This window comes from Lemur catta, chromosome 6, assembly GCF_020740605.2.
Source record: "Lemur catta isolate mLemCat1 chromosome 6, mLemCat1.pri, whole genome shotgun sequence".
NCBI lineage: Eukaryota > Metazoa > Chordata > Mammalia > Primates > Lemuridae > Lemur > Lemur catta.
In genome coordinates, this window is record NC_059133.1 from 2,929,414 (window position 1) to 2,952,450 (window position 23,037).

The 23,037-nt window shown below is 49.9% G+C and overlaps 1 protein-coding gene across 1 annotated transcript in view; it reads right to left on the minus strand.

Moving 5' to 3' along the window:
* The window catches only part of TBC1D22A (TBC1 domain family member 22A), a 327,765-nt gene extending 310,083 nt beyond the window's left edge, over positions 1-17,682 (minus strand). Inside the window, 3 exon segments of the mRNA XM_045552759.1 lie at positions 2,868-3,205; positions 4,179-4,235; positions 17,457-17,682. Of these exon segments, the coding sequence (XP_045408715.1) occupies positions 2,868-3,205; positions 4,179-4,235; positions 17,457-17,518 (457 nt within the window). The 5' untranslated portion in view covers positions 17,519-17,682.
* Between the last annotated feature and the right edge of the window lie 5,355 nt (positions 17,683-23,037).

The window sequence follows — 23,037 nt, forward strand, 5'->3', positions numbered from 1 at the left end:
TGACTGCACTACCGCTGAACTGCAGCACAGCCACCTATCCTGGGCTGAAGGCCAAGGCTGACCACGGCGGGCAGGCTGCAGGCGCTCTCAGGACGACATCTAGCTCCCCAAGGCCGCGCACCGTGAAGGGAGAGGCCTAAGTGTGAAACGGATCATAAACACAGGGCACACCCATGCAGCGGGGCTGCGCAGTACCCCATGAGACAGCACATCCTCAGTGCTTAGAACTGCAGACCGCTGCTCATATGAGCAGCAAAGGAAAATGCAACTCACAGCTCCATCACCTGAGCAGCAAGGCCCTCACCCTGAGCAGGGAGGCAGGAGGGTGCTGCAGGGGTGGGGCACGCAAAAAGCCACATGGCACGCGGCCCTGAGCAAAACTGCATTTACTTCAACAGCATTTATGCATCTACACAGGACACCAAGGAGAAACAAAGACAAACGGGACATGGCCCCTGTCTCCAGGGAATTTGCAAAACATGCAAAGCAGGCAGCAGACACAGCCCCTGCCCCTCAGGAGACAGACCAGATGACAGGCCCAGGAAGCCCCACAACATCTCCCCTCCTTAACAAGACGAAACGGAAACTCAGTCCCCTGGGTGCTTCTGGATCCCGTCCATTCCCGTGCTTGTGTCTCCCCACCAGACTGCTGCTGAGCCTCCCCATGCCACAGCCTCAGGTCCCCAAGAACAGGAACAGAGATGTGCCCATCTTCACGCCACTGCTGAGTAAACGGTCTGACGACTACCAGGCAGCTGCGACCGAGAGAACTGAAACATCCGCCACCCTGTCACCAACCCTTTCAGTGCACTGAGGGAGGAGCGCAGTGGACTCCAGACCAGGGCTTCTCAGCCTCGGCCCGTGGACATTTGGGGCTGGATCACTCTCTGTTGGAGGTGGGGGCTGTCCTGGGCACTGTGGGATGTCACCCACTACCTGCCAGTGACACAATGCCCTGCCTCAGCAGCAACAACCAAAACTGCCCCAAGATACTGCTCCACGTCTCCTGGGGGCAGGATCACCCCATGGAGACTCCCCGCTCTGCCAGTGAAGCCTGTGGCCAGCAGGGGGAACTCTGGAGTCGAATACCCAGGTTTGAGCCCCGGCCTACAGGTCAGCATGCAGCTCTGGGCAAGCTGCTGACCCCTCCATACCTCATCTGTGAAATAGGAATGACAGCAAGTCTTATGCCCTAGTGTTGCTGTGAAGTTTAATGAACTTGCTATCACAAGGGCTTGCTACGGTACTTGTCACACAGTAAGTGATCAATAAATGCTATCATTATCATCATATTGAAGGGCTCACAAAGGCATGCCTAGATAGCAAACACGAGAAAGATGGCCGACTCCAAGGCAGGCACAGGCCAAGAGGCCAGGGGCCCCCCATCTCCCAGCCACAAGCTGCTTGGAGCAGCCTTCGATCTGCTCTTACAAGATAAGTCATCCCAGGGTGACACCCCACCTTGGCTGGATGCAGCCTGAGCCTGGCTCCTGGTCAGGGACCCCCAACCACACACCACGTGGTCCTGCCCAGACGAGCCCCTGCATCTGGGGGTGCTGAGGACCACGGCCAGCAACGGCTCGCAGCACTTCAACAGCAGCACCACCCACGAGCAGATGCACTCAGGGTTCCTGCCACAAGCGAGGACCCACCGCCCAGGACTGGGCCTGCTGGGCGGCTGGCGTGCACTTCAATCAGTCACCAGGACTGTCAAGCCCTTTGCAAAAGCCATAACTAGATTTCTATTTATAAGTTCAAAAACTTTAAAATTTATTAGATTCCAAAATGAAAATTGATCAAATGAAATAATTCATAGCATTCCCACCTAATGAGAACTGTAACATTTTAGAAGTTAATCAATTCCTAGAAAGTGTTTTTAAAAACTTGACCTAGGTGGGTAGAGCAAGATGGTAAATAGAAACCTCCAGCAGTCGTCCCTCCCTACAAACACCAAATTCAACAACTGTCCACACGAGGAAGCTACTGTAACGATCGTCTTCTCATCTGTAAATGGGGACGCACCGTAGCCACTGGGAGCCTTGGAGAGAGGTATTAACGAGGTCCGTGGCTGCACCAGCTGGCCTCTTCCAAAGGCATCTCTCCTCCAAATGGAATGCAGGACATGTGGCTTTTGTGGCTGGCTGTGAGAAGGCCATGGGGGTGCACAAGGGATCAGAAGGCCCTGTCTCCCTCCTAAGCACACCAGCTCTTAGTGCAGCTGGCAGCTTCAGGGGTGACATTTCTAGCTGAGGAGGGCTGGACCTCTGCAGGCAACTTCCAGTGATTCCTGCCAGGGATGTGTATCATGTGGGCTCAGGGTCTGTCGGGGGTGGCAGTCTGACTTTGGAATTGCCACGTTCATATTATAACCCCCTCAAGGGTCAGATGATGTCTATGCTTTGTACCCATTGCCCAGGTGCTCAGCAGCTGCTCCTCAGACTGCTTTTGTGACTGTCTTCGCTCTTTGTGCATTGGAGGCACACTGTGTCTGATGGAAAGCCACACGGTCTTTCAATGAGTATGTGCCATGGGCCAGGCACTGTTTACAGGATTGGGATGGCACCATGGACAAACTGGATGTAAGTCTTTGCCCTGTGGACAGTCTTTCTGGTAAAGGGGGCAGATGCTAAATGACACACAACCAGTAAGGGGGCACAGAGTGTGCTAGAAGGTAGCAAGTGCCACGGGTGAAAGTAGAAGTGGGGAGTGGGTTGGAACATGGGTGGTCACGAGAGCAGGGTGGGCAGGGGGTGCAGTCTGGTCGGGGCATCCTTGCCTGCAGCACCGTCGGTGAGTCAGGGCAGTGAGGCTGACCCTTCCCGGCCCTGCCAGAAACACACACCATCTCTTAGTCCTCCCCAGCCTACCTGCAGGACAGGACGTGTGGCTCTCGCTGACAGACTTCACCAGCCGCAGGTCACCCGAGGCTGAAGGTGGCTCTGCCTCAGCCTTCAGCCTCTGCTCCGGCCCTGGGGCCTCCTGCAGCTCGGGCCGCCCCCGCCGCTGGCTGTGGTCGCGCAGCACCCGGTGGGCCGTCTCCATGACCACCTCGGTGTTGAGGCTCTCCGCCGCCATGGCCAGGAGCTCGTCGTCGTCCTCCCCGGCGTCCCAGGCGTCACTGGTATTGCTCTCAAACTCCTGGAAGGTGCTCACCCTCTTGGCCCTCACCGGCGTGGTCGGCATCTTGGGCGTGGCCTTGAGCAAGCTGCAACGCAAAGGACTCTTTACTCGCACACGCCTGGGGGCCTCAGCCTTTACCTCAAAACTGCCCAGAAAACAATCCCAGACACAAAGACACACTTGAAAGTTTTCAACCTCAATCTAGCTGACAGTGAAGGGAAAAAGCAAAGGCAGTTTATAGAGACAGCTAACACGAGGGCAGGCCAAGCTCGAGAGGATCCAGTTACAGAAAAGGAGTCTCCAGGGAGAGTCACGATGAGCAGCCTCTGCCACCTGACAGGACCAATTTACGAGGAGGCCCTGTCCTACACAGTGACAGTGCACCAACCTACGCCCCCACGTCACTCGGCCATAGCCTTCAAACACATCCTCCGTTCCCAGCGTCTCAGCAAAGCTCCTACAGCAGCAGCTGAGGGGTGTAGGCAGGAGAGACTGTGCAGAGAACACAGGCCTTTGCTGTATGGATTTGGAGACAGTATAATTTACATGAGAGTCCCCCAAAATATGACAACATACAATATTGGCCCCCACCTCACATCAGGAAACCTGTCAGACAGGTACGGTCCTGCAGGGCCACCCCAGCACAAGGCCAAGTCCCACACCTGCCACTCCCTCCTGCCCTGGTGGAGGGGCGTGGACACAAGGCAGAGCAAGCCTCAACAGCCAGGTAGGGAGTGCGCGAGAGAGGAAGGGAAACAAGGAGCCGCCATGAACAGCCCCAGAGCCGAGCTGCCCCTGGCTAAGGGCTGCCAGCTCCTGGCTCTCCTGGTGGCTCCATGGGGCTATGGCCCCCATGTCCGCCACCCCCACGGGGGGATGAACTATACAGGGCAAGCAGTGTCTCACACAAAGCAACTGTGTGATCAGTGTTTGCTGAAGAGCAACCACTTCCTCCCTTGGGAATGCCAGGGAGCTGGCGTGAAGCAGGCAGACAGTGGTTGCTAACGCCCTCCTCGGATCAGCGCGGAGACGCCAGGTGAGGCGAAGACTTCACTTACGTGCCGTGTAACAGCGGATCAAAGGGCGGGTGCTGGGCTCCATACACGTGCTGGATGCTGCCGAGAAAGGAAAGGAGAACAAACGAGCTTTTCTTCAGCTTCCCAAGAGCCCTCACCAGTTCAGCCCAACGCCAGGCCAGTGACCCACCCAACTCAGGGGAGCAGCTCTCTCTGTCCCTGCCGCAGATCCCCTGTGGCCACCGCAGGCTCCTGAGAGCCCAGTCCAGAGGGGATAAACCTCTCAGTATAAAAAAGTACTGATACAAGCTACAACATGGATGAACCTTGAAAACATTATGCCAAGTGCATGAAGCCAATCACAAAAAAATGCTATATGATTCCATTTACTTGAAATGTCTAGATAGGCAATTCTATAGAGACAGGAAGTAGATTAGTGGTTGCTTAGAGATGGGAGGAGGGAGGCTGCGGGTGACAACTAAAAGATACAAGGGTTTTTCTGAGGTAATAAACATGTTCTAAAATTGATTGTGGTGATAGTTACACAACTCTTTGAATACACTAAAAACCACTGCATTATATACTTTAAATGGGTGAATGCTGTTGTATGTGAATTTAAATGGGTGAATTATGTTGTATCTGGACTTCAATAAAGATGCTGTAACTTTTTAAAAAGCAATACAGCTTCCACCTGGCTCTCTTGGGCGCTCTCTCTCTCGCTCGCTCTCTCTCTCTCTCTCTCTCTCTCTTTCTCTCTCTCGGGACCCAGGCACCACTGTTCTGTAAGGAAGCCCAACCAACAGCACCACCGGAGGTCCCAGCTGACAGCCTGCATCACCCGCTAGACAAGGGAACGAGCCACCTTATGATTCCAGGCCCAGCCTCCAAATTTTCCTACTGATGCCCCAGACATCACAGAGCAGAGAGGAGTTGTCCCCACTGTGCCCTGACTTTCTGGCCAAGAGAATCCATGAGCAGAATCAAATGCTTGCTATAGTCACCACCACCCCTCGCCCCCAAAAAAAGCATATAGCCACTTTAGATCAAGTACAACCTATGTGTCATGTCATTTCCCTAAAATTTCATGGAGTCCTCCCTGACACTGGTAAAAGCTCCCAATGTTTAAGATTCAAAAGGCCCAGGTCTGAGGCCCCGCTCCAACACTTACTAGCTGACAAAGCTTTAACCAAGTAATTGAGCTGAGCTCTAACTTCCTCATCCCAGAACTGGGAATAAGAATGTGTACAAGATGAGATGGCCGCAGTTTGGGTGTTGTAAAGTGACCTACAAACAGCAGTCATCGATATTATCAATTTATCTTTCTGTGAACATTTACATTCTTCTATCATCTCCCAGTATGTTCATATAGCTCAAAACCGGGGGCCCACTGCCCAGCACTTCCATGCCATTTTCACAAACGTCTCTGCAGCTTATCACAGCCCACGGGCCCTTCCCTCCCAGGACAGCCGGAGCCACATTAATTCTTCACAGGCAAACCAAATGTGCTTATGGAGCAGAAAATGTTCGAACAAAGTTCAGGCTCAGACTAAAGGAATCTCATTTTATCTTATCAAAATTGCATTTTTATTTAGTCTTGCACAGCTAAAAAGAAAAACAAACTTTGACTAAAGCTATTTTAAAAGAATAAGTGGCAACTAACCCGCTACCTCATTTCAGATAATGAAATCTTTCTTTAAAAAAGTATATTAACCAATAAATTTCTTATAAATTATACTACTTTAAAACACAGCAGTAATCCACTGTTTTAAAAAGAACCCTAGTGACTCCTTAAAGAAAAGCAGATACACATGATATAATTCCACTTCTTGATATACAACCTAGAAAAATTCTTGCACAAGCATATAAGGAGATAGATTCAGCAATGTATGTAATACTAAAAAAGAAAAAAAATTTAGATAAATCTAGATGCCCATTATTGATGGAATAATGCACAAACAACTAGAATATATACATACAATGAAATCTAACCCCAGCAGACATGAATGAACTAGAGCTACCAGAATCAATGTACATAAATTTCATTAAATAGAACACTGAAAAGTTGAAAACACACAGTATGACATCCTTTATAAACATTTTTAAATGTTAAATGATACTCCGTATCATTTTTTGATACATACACAAGTGGTAAAAACTCCTACTGCACGCATGGGGATGAAAATACAAAATCCAGAATGGTGATTATCAGGCGGTTGGGGAAAGAAGCTGGGTCCAGGCAAAGAACGCAGCAGCCTCAGCTGCCGTGTGCAACGTCTTCTTTCTCAGGCTGGATGGACACACACGAGTGTGAGTCCACCCTTTCTGAATATCTGAAATGTTTACTAGCTTTTTACTAATTTTTTTTTTTTTTTTTACTAATGTTTTACTGATTTTTTACAGACTGCTCTGGCTCTGGGAAGGTGAGGTGTGTATATACTAGACACAGACACAACTCCTGAAGCAGTGGCTCGTTCTCCAGAAGGGTCAAAACATGAAGGACCCCTCAAGGACACATTCCTGATAAACTCTAAGTCCCCCCATTCTTTTCACGTCACACACAGAAATCTTTGCAAAAGTAAGCAACAAGTCAGAAGCCCAGAAGTCAGGTGTGACTAGAGTCCAGTGTTGCAAAGCCACTGGGTTTTGACAAGAAGGCAGCTCTCTCCTGCAGATCCTGGAGAACAACTTTCTGGTTTGAATTTGGAGCCCCTACATCAAGGTGCTGCCTTTGAAACAAAACAGATGGTACCAGAACAGAACGGATTTGTTTTTATTTTTTTAATTAAAGGTTAAATAGCAGGGGGTGAAAATAGCAATGAGGCAAATAGTGAAGAGTGAGAGAAAATGAAAGTGTGGAAAAGAAATAAATCCAGCTGCAGTGTTCTAAGCATCATAAAATAAATGCAAAACTATATTACCACATTTACGATTAAATGCTTCTCTGTATTTCAGATATATGATGTGAACAGGCAAATCATTTAGTCAACTTCAGTTTATGGCGTATCAACCTCTCTTCTTCAAGCACAGTCATTACTCAATGCCCCCTTTGGGTTCAATAGTGGTTTTCTGAAATATGAACTAAATTAACAACTGAATTTATCATTAGGCTCATTCTAAAACATAGTGATGCTTCCCAGATTTATAAAATATATTCAGAAGTAAGTTAGTTTTCCAAGGAAATTAACTTTAGAGGGCTTTGGAGAAAAATGTATGAAAACCATTATTACAAGAGTAAACAATTCTATTATACCATCCCCTCCACCCACAGCATAATCTGAAACTCATGTCTGCCCCAAGCAGTCAACTGCAGAAAGACATGGCCTCACAGACCCAAACCAAAGAGGGTCTCCGGGTCCCACCACTGACACCCACACAACTCTGCCTGGCAGTAAGTCTTACCCTGTCCTGCGAGGTTCCCACCGACTCAGTGTCACCAGTGGGCCATGAGCTCCTGCAACAGGGACTGGATTTTGTCTCCTGTCACACTTCTCATGGCTCCCAGAATGCTGAGAACCCAGCAGGGACTTAGGCAATATTTCTGAGCCACATGAAAAGCTGTTTCATGAACATCTCTTGAAATAGGTCTTGGAAATAGCATTTTTACAATAAATTTTTCCCTCATAATAAAAGCAATGTGTGTTTATTACAGAAAACCTGGCAAATGTGAAGGAAGGCCAGGTGCAGTGGATCACACCTATAATCCGGTGCTTTGGGAAGCAGAGGCAGGAGGATCACTTGAGACCACGAGTTTAAGACCAGGCTGGGCAACAAAGTGAGACCCCATCTCTATAAAAAACTTTTTAAAAAATTAGCCAGATGCAGTGGCAAGTGCCTGTAATCCCAGCTAAGCTACTCAGAAGGCTGAGGCAGAAGGATCACTTTAGCCCAGGAGCTTGTGGTTACAGTGAGCTATGACTACACCAGCCTGGGCAACAGACCAAGACCCTGTCTCTAAAAAAATAAATAAAGGGAACAGAAGTATTTTGAAATGTCTAACAGGAGAAGTACAGTTATGTGTTGCATGGCAACGCTGCAGTCAATGACAGACCATATACACAACAGTGGTCTCATAAGATTATAAAGGAGCTGAAAATTCTCAGCGCCTAGTGATCATGGCTGTCGTAATATCACAGCGCAATGCGTTACTCACGTGTTTGCAGCGATGCCGGGTAAACAGACCTACTGTGCTGGCACCCAACGAAAGTACAGCACATACAAGTAGGTACAGTACATAACACTTGACAATGGCAATAAACAACTGTGTTACAAGTTTATGTATCTACCATACTATATTTTGTATCGTTAGAGTGTACTCCTCCTACTTATTAAAAAAAAAACAAAAGTTAACTGTAAAACAGCCTCAGGCAGGTCCTTCAAGAGGCATTCCAGAAGAAGGCACTGTTCTCATAGCAGCCGACAGCTCCCTGCCTGTGTGCCTAAGACCGTCCAGTGGGACAAGATGTGCAGGTGGAAGACAGTGGTATTGACGATCCTGGCCCTGTGCAGGTCTAGGCTAGCACGTATGTTTGTGTCTTGTTAACAGTTTTTAACAAAAGAGCTTAAAACGGAAAAACTTTTTTTAAAATACAAAAAAGCTTACAGAATAATGACATAAAGAAAGAAAATATTTTTGTTTTAGATTGTTTAGACTGTATGTTTTAGATTGTTATCACAAAAGAGGCAAAAAGTTTTAAAAAATTAAAAGTTTACAAGGTAAAAAAGTCACAGTAAGGTAAGGTTAGTTTATTGTTGAAGAAAGAAAAAGAAATGTATGACTTTGGTGCAGCCCAAGCGTGCAGGGTTCGCGAGGTCTGCAGCAGGCATAGTAACGCCCTGGGCCCTCCCTCTCCCTCGCTTTCCAGCCCAGCGAGCTCCACTCATCGTATGCTCCCCTTACAGCTGTACTATTTTTTATCTTTTATACTATATTTTTACTGTGCCATTTCTATGTTTAGATACACAAATACTTACCACTGCGTCGCAGCTGCCTACAGCATTCAGCACAGGTGTGTAGCCCGGGAACAATAGGCTCTACCACACGGCCTCGGTGTGTCACAGGCTCTACCACCTGGGTTTGTGCAAGTGCACTCTGTAATGTTCCCACAATGACGGAATCGCCGGACGCATCTCTCACAACATGTCCCATGGTTAAGCAATGCTGCCCACCCCAGCAGCCAGCCATCACCCAGCCCCATCCCCTCTCTCTCCTTCCTGCTGCCTCTCACTCACTCCCTCCCTGCCCCGCTTCAGCTCCAGACTCACCACACTGAGCCCTTCTTCCTTTTCTCTCCTCATCTCCTGCTGCCGCCCAGATGCCCACAGACTCTTCCATGCACTCCCTACCTCCGTGCCCCCAGCCAAGCCCTCAGTCCTCCTTTCTTCACACTGGGGAAAATCACACTCTCTCCTGCCCTCATCGTCCACCTGTAGGTAAAGGAGCCTCAAACACATGCCTCCAGGAGGGACCACTGCCAACCCTTAGCCATGAGGCCACCCCCACGTTAAGGGGCCCACCACATTCTCGGCCCTTCCCATCCACTGCAATGGGAGACTCCATAGCTGTTCTAACCAACTGGACCCACCGATCGCTACGTGCCCCTTCATGACCCTCAGCACTCAGGATGGAATTTCCATGTTAATCCCCAGAAAAGAGGAAACGGCTTTTCAGAGGGGGAGAACAAAACATCTGGGCATACTCAAAATGAAAGTTCCCCATAGAACAGGGCCCCAGAAATGGGAAAGAGCCCAGGCTGCCCTGTTCCCTCTGGGCCTCCTGACACCTCTGCCTCCCCTCCCTAAAGGGAACGTGGGGTGAAGAACAACTCCAGAAGAACTGCCTGGAGACACAGAAGTCAAAGTGCCAAGTCAAGGCATAAAATCAAAGCACAAGGAATATGGTTTTCCCCCAGCCTTGGGGAGCCAGGCCTCAGGCTGAGCTCAGCAGGGCTCCGAGGCCAGGCAGGCCCAGAAAGGCAGCAGCCTGAGTTCAGACACTAGGGGTGGGTGCTGGGGAATCTGCCCCACCCAAACCATCCTTCAGAAGGATCAGATTGCTGGTGGGTGAGTGAGCTCCCTGATGGTTTCCGTGCTAATGACCGCAGGGCATGGACGATATAGATATGCTAAGTCGGCTAACGGTGGACTCTGGACATCTACTCCTAAGGTTCCAATCCCAGTTCTACCATTTATAAGCTGTGTGACTTCAAGGAAGTGAATCAGCTTCTAAGTTTCCTCCAATGGAAAACAGGGACCATTCAGTACCTCCCCCACCCATGGCTGCTGTGAGGACTAAATGGGTGGTGTGTGTAAAGTGCTGGCCCCAGGTAAGCACCCAATAAACGACCCCAGTGTGAGGGTCACTCCAAGGCCCCGCCCACTCAGCTCTGCGACTCCACCCCACACCTTCAGGTAGCACTGAACCCCTGCTCTGGGAGTGTCCCCATAAAGGACACTCTCCCTGGACTCCTCAGGAGAAAGAACTCACATGGTCAGTCACACTGTGCTCCCAGGGCCAAGCACAGTGACATTCCCCAGCCCGTGACTCCCCACTGTGCCCAGAGTGTCTGCACGGAGCAGAGCTCCACATGGCTGTGTTCAGTGGATGAAGGACCATGCTGAGAAAGGCAGAAGACCCTGAGCCTGCCACAGAAGGAAAGGAGGGGGCAATGTCACTCTCCCCACCCCAGCCAGACGGTGGCAGTTTGGCGAAAAGAAAAACAAAGACAAGTGAGCCATGTCCTCATTTCCATCATGAGCTCCCACGGTTCCCTAACAATACCTGGGGGAGATGGGGTCCTTCCTCCTGCTCTCATTATTTAAAAAATAATTCACAATCATTAGGGACTTATTTTTTTTAATCATTTTGTCTTCACTTAAAATTAACCCAAAAGAGTCTAGACTTGCTGTTAAATATGTAAGAGGAAAAAATATGAGTCACACTGTTTATTTTTCAAAATGTTTCTGGACAAAATAAGAGACACTTAATAACATGAAAAGTGACCACTGAAAAAAACAAGGAAAGGAACTATGAAATGCAGCAAAAACTCCCACACTCGCACTCCCGAGGCCCTTGTCAGGGTTAGATCGTCTCCACTTACAACTCCCACCAACACACAATCACCACCGAATACAAGCTCCTGGGCTTCTCCCAACACCAAACACAGGAGTGAGGGTTCTTACCAAATGAACAGCCGCTTCTAAAACACAAGGAGATAAATACAGATTTGCAAAAACAATAGAAACCAAGCTAGTCAGAGGCAGCAGCTCAAGATTTCTGACAAAAGAGGCAGGGCCTCCTTTTAGTTCCTGGACCCACGCAGGACACAGGAAGAATCCTCCAAGCTCACTTCCAGTCTCCTGGGGCAAAATGCACTCTGCAGCAGTTACCCAGTGATCCCAAGGCCACCGACCGAGGTCCGAGGTCCACAGTCAAGGGCAGACTCTGCTGGGGAAGTGCCACGGGACAGCCCCGGGCACACTCCCCCACTCCTTAAGGCTGCTGTAACAAACCACCACAAGTCAGTGACTTAAAACATGCAATTATATCTTAAAGTTCTGGAGGTCGGAAGTCCCGCCCAGGTCTCAAGGACTGAAGTCCAGGTGTCAGCGGCTGCATCCCTTCCAGGAGGCTTGAGGGGTGAATCCCTTTCCTGCTCCTTCCGGTTGTTGTTGGCAGAATTCAGTTCCTCGTGTTGAAGGACCCAGGCCTGCTCCTGCCAGCTGTCAGCGGGCCATTCCCAGATGCTAAAGGCCATGCCGCCTTCCTTAGCTCGTGGTCCCACGCTCCATCTGCAGAGCCAGCACCCGCGGATGAAGTCCATCCCACGTCGAATCTGTCCAACCACTTGTAAGAGCTCCTGCGGTTACACTGGACCCACCAGATAATCCAGGACAATCCCCCCATTTCAAGGCCAGTTGATTAGCGACCTTAATCTCCCTTTGCCATGTAACATGGCACACTCACAGGTTCCAGGGATGGGGACGCAGACACCTTTGGGAGGCCATTATTCCTACCACATCCCATCCCCTCAGGCCAAGACCCCAGTGATCATCTCAACTCCCAACACCCAGCCCATCAGCGAATCCTCTGAACCTCACCTGCCACCTGCTCCCTGAACCTGCGCACTCCTCTCTAACCTGCCCTTGTCTTCACCTCCACCCGTTGGCCTCTCTTACCCTCTCCTCTGGGATGACAAACAGTGTCACAGTATCACACCACTCCCTGCTTAAAACCCTTCAACACTTTCTCCTGGCTCTTAAGACCACGACCCAAGTTTGCTCTGCAACCTTGGAAGCCCTCCATGCCCCTCCTCCCCGGCACAGGGCTCCTCCTGCAGGGTTGCTCTGACACCCCACCCAGCACCTCTGCAGCCAGCCTGGCTCCTGCCCCACGGCCAGGAAGATGTGACCACTCTACCCACGCGGGACCCTGCGACCTGCCAGTATCCCCAGACCACTGCCTTCTGCACACCTCCACCAGCATCACAGGCGCACACGTCTCCCACCTCCCACGGTCCTCCAGCCTCTGAGAGCCACGTCCGCTTGCTCAGCACTCAGCACAGTACCTGGTGCCAGGAAGGGGCCCATAACTGTTTTCTGAATGCATTCATTATCCCCCAACAATTCCTCTCCTTCAGCTGAGGGTGGATGGTGGCCTGTTGAGCTTGCTGTCACATTTGCTCAGAGATGCCAGCGGCTCTGGCAGTGTACACTAAAAGCTGTCAGAGCCACGACACTGAGAAAGAACCCTCCTCTGCTCCAGCTTTATCCAAAGAACCCATAGCCCTGCCATAGTCAATTTAGGCCTTTCTTGCTGCCATCCCACTTTCAAATATCATACTTCATATACCCCAGCTGCCTGCATACCCTTCTGTCAGCAGAGCACACCCTGCCAGGCAGAGCTGAGCTAAAATAGCAAACATCAGAGCCGCACTAAAAGGCTGTCTGTGTTCTCAAACCCAGTGTGCTGTGATTTCGTCTTGGCATTTAAAGTTAAGTGTGGCCAGAATTCCAACTGCAACTGCAGAAAGCAAGCCCTTCAGGAGCCAAATGCACCAATGGCCCAAGACAGAACAGGCCCCCAAAGCCAGAGACTGAACCTTCCCTGATTCTTGTCCCCTACCTACTGCTTCTCACCACCTCCAGGACCTGGATGCCATCCTCACCTGGATGCTATAGCCACCCCCTACCTGGTCTCCCTGCTTCTGCCCTTCCCCCCACCCGATACCTCCAGTCTATAAAAGTAATCCTGTCAAACCTAAGGTAGACCATGCCACATCTCTGCTCAAAACCCTCCAAAGGCTTCCCATTCACTCAGAATGAAAGAGTAACAGGCCAGGCACAATGGCTCATGCCTATAATCTCAACACTTTGGGAGGCTGAGGCAGGAGGATCACTTGAGGCCAGGAGTTCAAGACCAGCCTGGCCAACACAGTGAGACCCTGCCTCTACAAAAAATAGAAAAATTAGCCAGGTATGGAGGCACGTGCCTGTAGTCCCAGCTTCTCAGGAGGCTGAGGCAGGAGAATCCCTTGAGCCCAAGAGTTCAAGGCTGCAGTAAGCTGTGATTGAGTCACTGCCCTCCAGCCTGGGCAAAAGAGTGAGATGCTGTCTCAAAAAATAAATTTTAAAAAAAGGCGGGAGTAATAATCCACGTCTTCACTGCAACCACGAGGCCCTAATCCCTCCATCCTTGGGACCTCGTGCGCTGGGACTCTCCCCTCCCTGGGCTATAGCCACGCTGGCCCCTTGCTCTCTCCTGGGACGCAAATGGGTCTGCGCACTTGCCTGCCCCTCTGCCTGGACGACTTTCCTCCAGCTACCCAGGGGAGCTGCTCCCTCCCCCCCTGCAAATCCTTCCTCCAATGTCACCTTCTCAGTGAGGTGCTCCCTGGCCACCTGCCCCTGAACTTACCTATCCCTCTTTCCTGTGTTACGTTTTTATAGCAATCACCTTCCAACAGTTAACTCTCTACTTACCTTAGTTAAACTCTGCTCTCCCACGCCACAGTATGGGTTCAATACATATTTGCTGAATGAATGAATTATCAAACTCACAAAATTTGTCCTAGCGGCCTCTTCTTTTCTCATCAAAGAGAATCGGGCTAGGCCAAACAAATCTCCCCCTGTTCACCATAGCCACTTAGGTGTAGCAAAACCCCCTCATGTAACAAATACAGAAACCAAGGGCCCTGGGGGTGACATGACTTGGTTAATGTCACACAGATATCATTAGAAAGAGAAGGCCAAAATCTGGACCACCCAACTGCTAGTCTTAATTCTTTCCACAATACCACACATCCTCGTTCATCCATAAAAGAAATTTCTAAGAAAGCATCAGCCAGACAAGCAACCTAAAAACCAAAAACCCTCTATACACAGAAAAGAGGGGTCCACTGGTATGACCACCTCTGGTGCAGTGTATAACCTTGGCCAAGTCATTTATTCTCTCCCGGCTAACCTGAAAGACAGTTTGGATCAACCACCACTTGTCGGTACTGGCAATGCAAAGATGAGTAAGGCACATTCCCTAAACTGGCAGAGCTCGCTAGTGTAGAAAACAAGCACATATCAATAATACCAAGTTTCATGCATGAAAGGGTAATACTTTAGTTCAGATTGCATAAAAACAGGCAAAGCTTTCTTTTCAAGGAGGTATGCTGGAGGTGAATTTTGAAAAGTAAAAAAAAAAAAAAAAAAAGTAAGTAAGCTAGGCCAAAGGGAGGAAAGGAACATTCCAGTAAGAGGGGCATCATACAGCGTGGTGTAACAAGGAACCTCCGAGTCCAACAGCACTGCTGAGGGAAAAGTTCAAAGCAGGGACAGGTAGGAGGTGTGGCCAAACGCTGGAGCAGCAGTCAGGTTACACAGGGCCCTGTGCAGCATGCAAAAACACTACATTTCTCAGCACAGCATTTCAGGGGAAACAAACAAGGCCCTTTAAACTAAGCCTAACCCAGCCAGTGTGGCTGAAGGAAAAAACCACATGCTTTGCAAATTACAAAAGCCTGGTAGACTTAACACTTGCAGAGCATCAAGAATAGTGCTGGGGAAATACGAGCACTTAATGAATATCAGCTGTCATTGTTTGTCACAAGGAATTATTAAGGGTTGAACTACCTAAAAGGTCTTTTAATAGTCTTGTAGTTTGTGCTGGGTGTGCTCTTCCTCTTGAGTTTCCCTGGGTTGAGGTCTGCACTCAGAAAAGAGTGAAACAATCATGGGAAACAGTTGAAAGAGCTGGCAAAGCCACAGCAACCTGGCTAGGACCTCTGCTAGCACCGTGCTTGTGTAGGGGAAGACTAAGTATGCAGCTGGTGATCATCATTGCTGATAGAGAAAAGGGCATACCTTTGCAACTCCCCCTTCAGGGAAGAGTTCCAGCACGTCACCTGAAATAGCACTGCTAGAGGCAAGCACCACAGGATAGAGAGGAAACACAGAGGCTGTGCAGGCCTCTCCGATGGGCCCAACCTTTCCTTTTTTCTCCTGCCCTCTTCAGTGACGGCCTCTAACAATTCTCCAAGACTCCACTCCAACTTTATAAGTGTAACATGGCAGCCGCTCTCAAAAGTGCCTAAGACACAGCACAGCATCAAAATCAAAGGAAAAGTCTGTCATTCGTCATTCAGGATCTCACAGAGGAAAATTGGGACTGCATTAGTTTCTTAATCTATCCTTGACTCTTCTAGTTGCGGTGGCTGCCAGCAATCCCTGGCTTTCCTCAGCTTGTAAGTGCATTGCCCCAATCTCTTCTTCTGTCTTCACAGGGCCGTCTTCCCTGTGTCTGTCTCTCTGTGTCCAAATTTCCTTCTTCTTATAAAGACAACAGTCATTGGATTAGGGCGCATTCTAAACCTGCATGACCTTATCGTAACTTGATTACTTCTGCAAGGACCCTATCTCCAAATAAGGTCACATTCACAGGTTCTGAATGGACTTGAATTTCGGAGTGGAACACTATTCAAGCCAGTGCAAGGACAAATTACCAAGAACTATAGTCATCAATCCAAAAGTTTATTCACTGTTGTAACTCCACACAGCAGCTCTATTAATCTTACATCTCAGTTGATTAAGAATTGATTAGAGTTTAGACTGATGGAGAACCAAAACCTCAAGATCTAAAAGCAACACATAAAAGTTACCCTGTCATGTGGCTCCTTTTCCCTGGACTCTACAGCATTTGTTCCTGTCATTAGTAGGACCTCCTATCCTCCACCATTCCAGGATCCTCACCTCATCATTGACCCTAACACTGGTTTCGATGAAAGCTCTTATTGTTCTTAAATCAAGCACAATCAAGAGTAAAATAGGGTCTTTGGCCACCTTTGATGACTCTCTTCAATCTCAAAGTCACTGTCAGCAGTTAGCAACTCACTCCTGCCAACTCCCAGATCACTCTGAAAAGTAAACTTTTCTGACTGGATGCAGTGAATACCAAAGTTTACAATTTTAAACCTCAAGCAGTAGTGTTTATTATGAAACACAGGAGTACAAAGCATTTTACTGTGCTTATAATTCTTGGAGTTATACTAATATCATTATTCTTATTTTTCAGTATTTTAGACTTTAGCTTCAAGACAGAACAAATTATGTTTTGAAATCTGGATGTTTTCTTTTCTCTAATCTGTTCCACCAGTGGCTGGTTTTATCCTAGGTATTTTCCATGTAACGTCTCCTCATTCCCTAAGGCTCTGGCTGGGGCTGAGTGCCAAGCCTGTACAGCTTCTAGGGTACATTCAGGTCCTTTCAGGTACTTAATTAAAAAAAAAAATTGCTTTTAGTTTGCTTCCTGATGCTGACATAAGATAGGAGTTGGTTTTGAGGCCACAAAGTGGAAGCAGAGAACCTTTAACTCTCTTCCACGCTCAAGGTAAACGCAGCAGCCCCCAAGGGAGACAAGAATGCAAATCAGGTGGGTCAAAACCACCACGCCCCCTGCAGAAACCGATCTCCCCAGCAGGCGCAGCCTGGCAGCCTGGCCCCGGCCAGTTTCCTGACTTCACCAAACTTCTCAGCATGACCCGTGTCAGTTCCTTTCAGTCTCCCCAGGGAGCCTAGGAGTTTCTCAGAAGACAGCCAGCCAGTCTCCGGAAAAACTTGCCGGCAGCTCCTCCCGCGCTCCTACCTGCAGCCGCTGTCACCTCCCAGAGCCCACGCTCGGACCCTCCAGACCCCCCAACACCCCTCACACCACCCAGCAGTCTCCTCAGCGCCCAAATTACCCTCCCAGACCCCGACTCCACCCGCAGCCCAGCAGGCAGACGCGGCCGTCTGGCCTCTGACCCCTGACCCCGACCCGGCCCTCCCTGTCACACCCACCTGCCTGGGACCTTGCTGTTGCTGCGCTTCCAGAACTGCTTCCTGGCCCCGTCGCTGGCCATGGCCCCTCCTCATCCCTCAGACTCGCGGCCCAGACACCGTGAGTGCGGCCGACCTGCTCCCAGCGGCCCTTTCCTGTACCCCGGGTGGCCCCTCAGCGGTCCCGGGACTCCTGAGCGTAGAGCCTGAAGGCTCTTCCGCCTCCCTCCGGAAGTTGTGCCTCCGCACGCCCGGAAGTCCCGCCTCCGTCCCAGGCGGCGTGTGACGCGCTGCGCAGGGCGCCGGACGGCATTAAAGGGCGACGCCTGGCGCCGCGGGCGTCATCGGGCGTGACCTGCGGGCATGCTTGCGCCGTCGGCCGTGGGCTCTCGGGGACCGCGAGTGCCTGGAGCTCAGCAATTCCGAAACCGCGTCAGGCTCCGTTTGTGACTCTGGTTTCTTCTAGTGAGTGCTTTCTGGGAGCCGGCCCTAGAACAAAAGGAAGCAAGACGCCGTCCCGACCCTCGGCAGGGCGACCCGGAAGCCCGAAACTTCCCCGGTCGAGGCTGCAGCGCCGACCCCCGGGGGGACCGGTGAATACCAGTGGACGGGTGTTCACGGTGCAGTGAGGGGAGAGACACGACTGCAGAGTGGCCTGGAGCGCTCCCGAGGGAACAAGGGGCCGTGGGACTAGGCCAGGCTTCCCGGGAGAGCGGTCGAGCACGGCGGCATGAGGAAGTCGCCCGGGCTGCAGCCGCGAACAGCCATCGAGCCCTTGGAACGTGGCTGGTCTGAGCCAGATGTGCTGTGCGTGGAAAGTACACAGGATTCCAGAGACTTTGTATGAAAAATTAACGGTTTCTGTAATATATATTGAATGATAACATTGTAGATATGTTAGGTTCAATAAAATGTATTGTTAAACTTACTTTCACATTTATTTATTTTTAATGTGGCTGCCAGAAAACTTGAGATTACGTATGTGGATTGCATTATATTTCTGTGGGTATTAGAGCAAAGACAGGGATCAGAGACTGTTCAGGCTGGAGCTTCAGTATAATATAGGGGGCTCCTTGACAGACCACTGCCAGTTCACTTTTACAACAAAATGTGATTATATGTATTTTCTGATTAAGAGTTTTCTGTGCCTCTTCGTTTACTAATGATAGGTGACATTGATTTAGTACTTGCTGTATGCAAGTTATCATACAAAGGCATCTTACATCCATTATCTGAATTACATGCCAACCATACCTTCAACACTCTACCCTCTTGTCACAGAGCAGAATTAGTGGCTCTCTCAGCTCTCACAACACCACACCCTGTCTCTAAGAGCACAGCCTTCCGCTGCTCCTTGTACACACCCTGCAACATTTACCGACTGCATTTTGATCATATCTGTGTCCACACTTAGCTTGTAAGAGACTGCCAGGCGAGATCTCTGTCTTATTCTAATCTCATCCTCAGTGACAGCCTCAGCGCCTGACACAGCCTTCCATAAATGCTTGTTAAATGGATGACAACCACAGGAAATCTCCAGGGATCCCTTTTGTCACAGAATCTCCTCCATGGGACACTATCAATGGATTTTTGGTGATCCCTTCCAGACACTACCTCAGTAGATCCTCAGTGTTCCTTTGCTGCATATCTTTGGGGACTCTTCTGGGATCTTGTCCTTACACAGCCTCAGGGATTCTCTAGAGATCCCCTAGTTAAACCTAGTGGATCCCTAAGGACTCTTCTAGAGTCCTCTCCTTGCAGAACTCAGGAAGGTCCAGCTAAGCAAGGATTGCTAGGACCACTGCGGAAACATGAAGATGAGGCATGAGCCTACTTGCAGCATAAGTTTAAGATGGGTTTTGGACACAGACTTGTCCACTTAGTTCAGCAGTGAGTCAAGCACCCTGGCAGTGCCTGGCCCCCAGTAAATATCTATTGAGCTGATTTGGCTTGGAGGGCATTTTTCACAGAGGGAAGGTGGGGCGTAGATGTGAGTGCGGGAGAGAGCGTGGAGGGTCAGGAAACCCTGAGCAGGTCAGCATGGCCGGAGCGAGGGCACCTGGAAGGAGATGGAAGAGGAAGCTTGAAAGGAGGAAAAGGCCAGGGTGACATGTGAGTACAAGTCATGCCCCCCATGTAATGTTTTGGTAAACGAGAGGCCACATATGTGACAGTGGGCCCATGAGATTATATACTGGATGTTTACTGTACCTTTTCTCTGTTTAGATAGGTTTAGATACACAGATACTTATCATTGTGTTACAGCTGTGTACAGTATTCAGTGCAGTAATGTGCTGGACAGGTCGTAGCCTAGGAGCAATAGGCCAGACCACATAGCCTAGGTGGGTAGTAGACTATACTATGTAGGTTTGTGTGAGTACGCTCTGATTGAACAACAACAGAATTGCTTAACGGTGCATTTCTCAGACCGTGTTCCTGTTGTTAAGTAACACATGACTCTAAAACCCTGGCTGCGAGATGCACTTTTTTTTTTTTTTTTTTTTTGAGACAGGGTCTCTGTTGCCTGGGCTACAGTGCCCTGGCATTAGCCTAGCTCACAGCAACCTCAAACTCCTGGGCTCAAGCAATCCTTCTGCCTCAGCCTCTCAAGTAGCTGGGACTACAGGCATGCACCACCGTGCCTGGCTAATTTTTTTCTACATATATTTTTAGTTGTCCAGATAATTTCATTCTATTTTTAGTGGAGACAAGGTCTCACTCTTGCTCAGGCTGGTCTCGAACTGCTGAGCTCAAGTGATCCTCCTGCCTCGGCCTCCCAGAGTGCTAGGATCTTTGCCTTTTTAAATGCGATAGTTGTTCACACCAGGATGCCTTTGCTTGGACATTGCAGATGATATAATTTGCTCCGACTGAACAGTAAAGGGGATGATTTGGCTCAAAGTCCAGAGAAGGGTAGGGCTCAGGTAAGGGGCGTTCAGGCCTTCAACTCCAGTGCCTGCCCCTGCCAGCTCCCAGGGCCGGGGGCTTCCTGCTTCACAGCCACAAGGGAGAGCCTCAGCCCTCCCAGCCAGTCACAAACCCATCACTGTAGCTGGGGAAAGGAGTGTGACACAGCTACAGGGCTACCTCCAGCACTTGTGCAGCACATAGGGAGGGGTGGAAACAAGGACAGAAAGCAGGAAGAGGGACAAACGTGCTGAGCAAGTGCCAGCCCAGGTAAAATGCAGGTGAAGGACATGCCAGTCTGGCAAACTGATTATGTCTAGTTGAAAACAGTGGAGAAATTGTAATTTCAGAAAGAGCAAGCTGACCTGGCCCTTCCTGCGTGCAGAATGCATTAAAGATTCCTCTGGGAGAGGTGCCCTCTCCGTACCAGGGCAAGAAAATCGCCCTTATCACCAGAGGCTTGGAACTGCAGTGGACCTGAGTAAGCACTCCGTATCTCCCGGTGTTTCACGCCTCCCCGTGCCTTTCCTAGGGACCCCCGAGAACATTTACTTCAGCCAAATGTTCTTTGTTCTGTCATTTCTTCTCAAATTTATTACTCTTGCCCTAAAAAGTATGAAAGCATCTTGCTTTGGCCCCTGCCTTGGACTCCAGTGTCTCGTGAAGACCCCATTGCACCTGTAAGACTAATAAAACGTGTGCTTTTCTCTTGTCCCTCCTCTCTGCCTGCTGTCCATTTGGTTTCTAGGCCCAACCAAAGAGCCCACTGAGAGCTGAGGGGGTTGGAGGGGGTCTCTGGCTCCCCACACTGTCACCCCTCGAGTTGCCCCGCATCTGTATACGCCGTTCACCCTCACGTCGACCACACCCACAGGAGCCAGTGGAGGTCTCACCCCAACTGAGGTCCTGCACGTCTGAGTGATGCCACATCCCCTCTGCTGGGGCCAGACACGGCCTCTCGTGGCCTAACGACCTCAGACTGAGTTGTCTGCTTAGCATAAAAACCCCTGCTTTGAACAGGGGGAAGGGGGTCGTGTTCTGTTGGACGGAGAGATGATGCCCCCTGGCTCCTTGGTTGGCCCCCACCACTTTTTTCGCCCTGTCCACTGCCACTTCTGAGCTGGGACTTGGGAGATGTCCTTCCTGGAAGCCTCCAGATGCTATCAGCTCAATTCCTGATGGAGGTGGCTGGGAGCCAAGCTGTGGCCACCCAAGCTTGGGATTTCTCTAGCAGTACAGCTACACTAGTTTGAACAAGCTGCAGTCAGTTCATTTCTGGTAGATTCCAAGGGCCAGGAACCCTTAACTTGTTGGAAGAATTTAAACTAGAAATTTCTGTCTTCTAGCATTAGGACTCGATACTCTGCCTGCACATCCCCATCCATGTTTAGTTCAATGGTCTCTGCCGTGGGGACATTGGAAACAGAAGTGTCCGGTGGTGAAACAGTCTGTGCCGCTTGGGGCGCGTGCATCCCTGCTGCCCGCCACAAGAGGGCATATCCTGTGCTGGGGAGACGTGTGTCTGGGGAGGCTGGAGGGGGAACTGGGGCAAGGGCTGTGCCCCAGGGTCTCTCTTGCTGAGTCACCACCTCCTCGCTGGGGATAAAGCTTTTGCTTTTCTTATCTCTGCAGACGATCTGATTTTTGGCCACCTTGGAGGGGCAGAAAGCAAAGCTGTGTTTTCTATCTTCTGTGCTTTCAGATGGGACAGTTTCAGGCTTAGGATGTCTCTTGTAGGACCTTACAGACTGAGACACCACACTTCTGCATGGTGAAGTCTCCCTAAGTTCTGGGGGGCTGCACTCTGTAGACCCTGACCCTGCACCCCGAGGTGAAAAGCTAACAGTTCCATCTGTATTAGTGTCCCTATGGCTGCTTTTAGCAAAGTATTGCAGACTGAGTGGCTGAAAACAACACAGATTTCTTCTCCTACACTTCTGGAGGTCAGAAGTCCAAAATTAGCATCACTGGGCTAGAGTCGAGGTGTCAGCAAAGCTAGTTCCTTCTGGAGAGAGTCAGTGTATTGCGTTTTTCTGCTTCCAGGGGCTGCCTGGATTCCTTAGCCCATAGCCCCTTCCTCTGTCTTGACAGCTCCTCACTCCAATCTCTGCCATCACATCATCTTCCGTCCTTCTGACTCCTCCTGGATCCCCCTCACGAGGACCCCTGTGCTTACTGAGGGCCCACCAAGTAATCCAGGATGATCTACCCATCTCAGGGACCTTAGCTTAGTCAAATCTGCAAACTTCCTTTGGCCACTTAAGGTAACATTCACAGGTTCCAGGATTAGGACTTGAACATCTTTGGGGGCCATTATTCAGCCTACCACCGTAATTCACAACATACAGCAAAGATCCCCAATTTCCTCCCCAACGAGAGACGGGGTCCTCCTCACCGCCCCTTCCCCGAGTCAATTCAGCCATTTTGATATTTTAGGTTCTGTCACTAGCAACAACCCACTTCCTGGCACTACATTCTGTACAAGTTGGGGTGTTGGTTGCAAGAAGGACAAAGCCCAGCTCAGATTGGTTTACACTATAAAGATAATTTATTGGTTTATGTAATTTAAAAAGTCCAGAGGTAACTCAGAGTTTGGAGAAGGGCTGACGTATTAGCTCGACAGTGGCTCCAGGAGCCGGTCTCCTTCTGTCTCTTAGGTCTGTGCCAAGGATGGCTTCCCCCCTGAGGTCAAGAA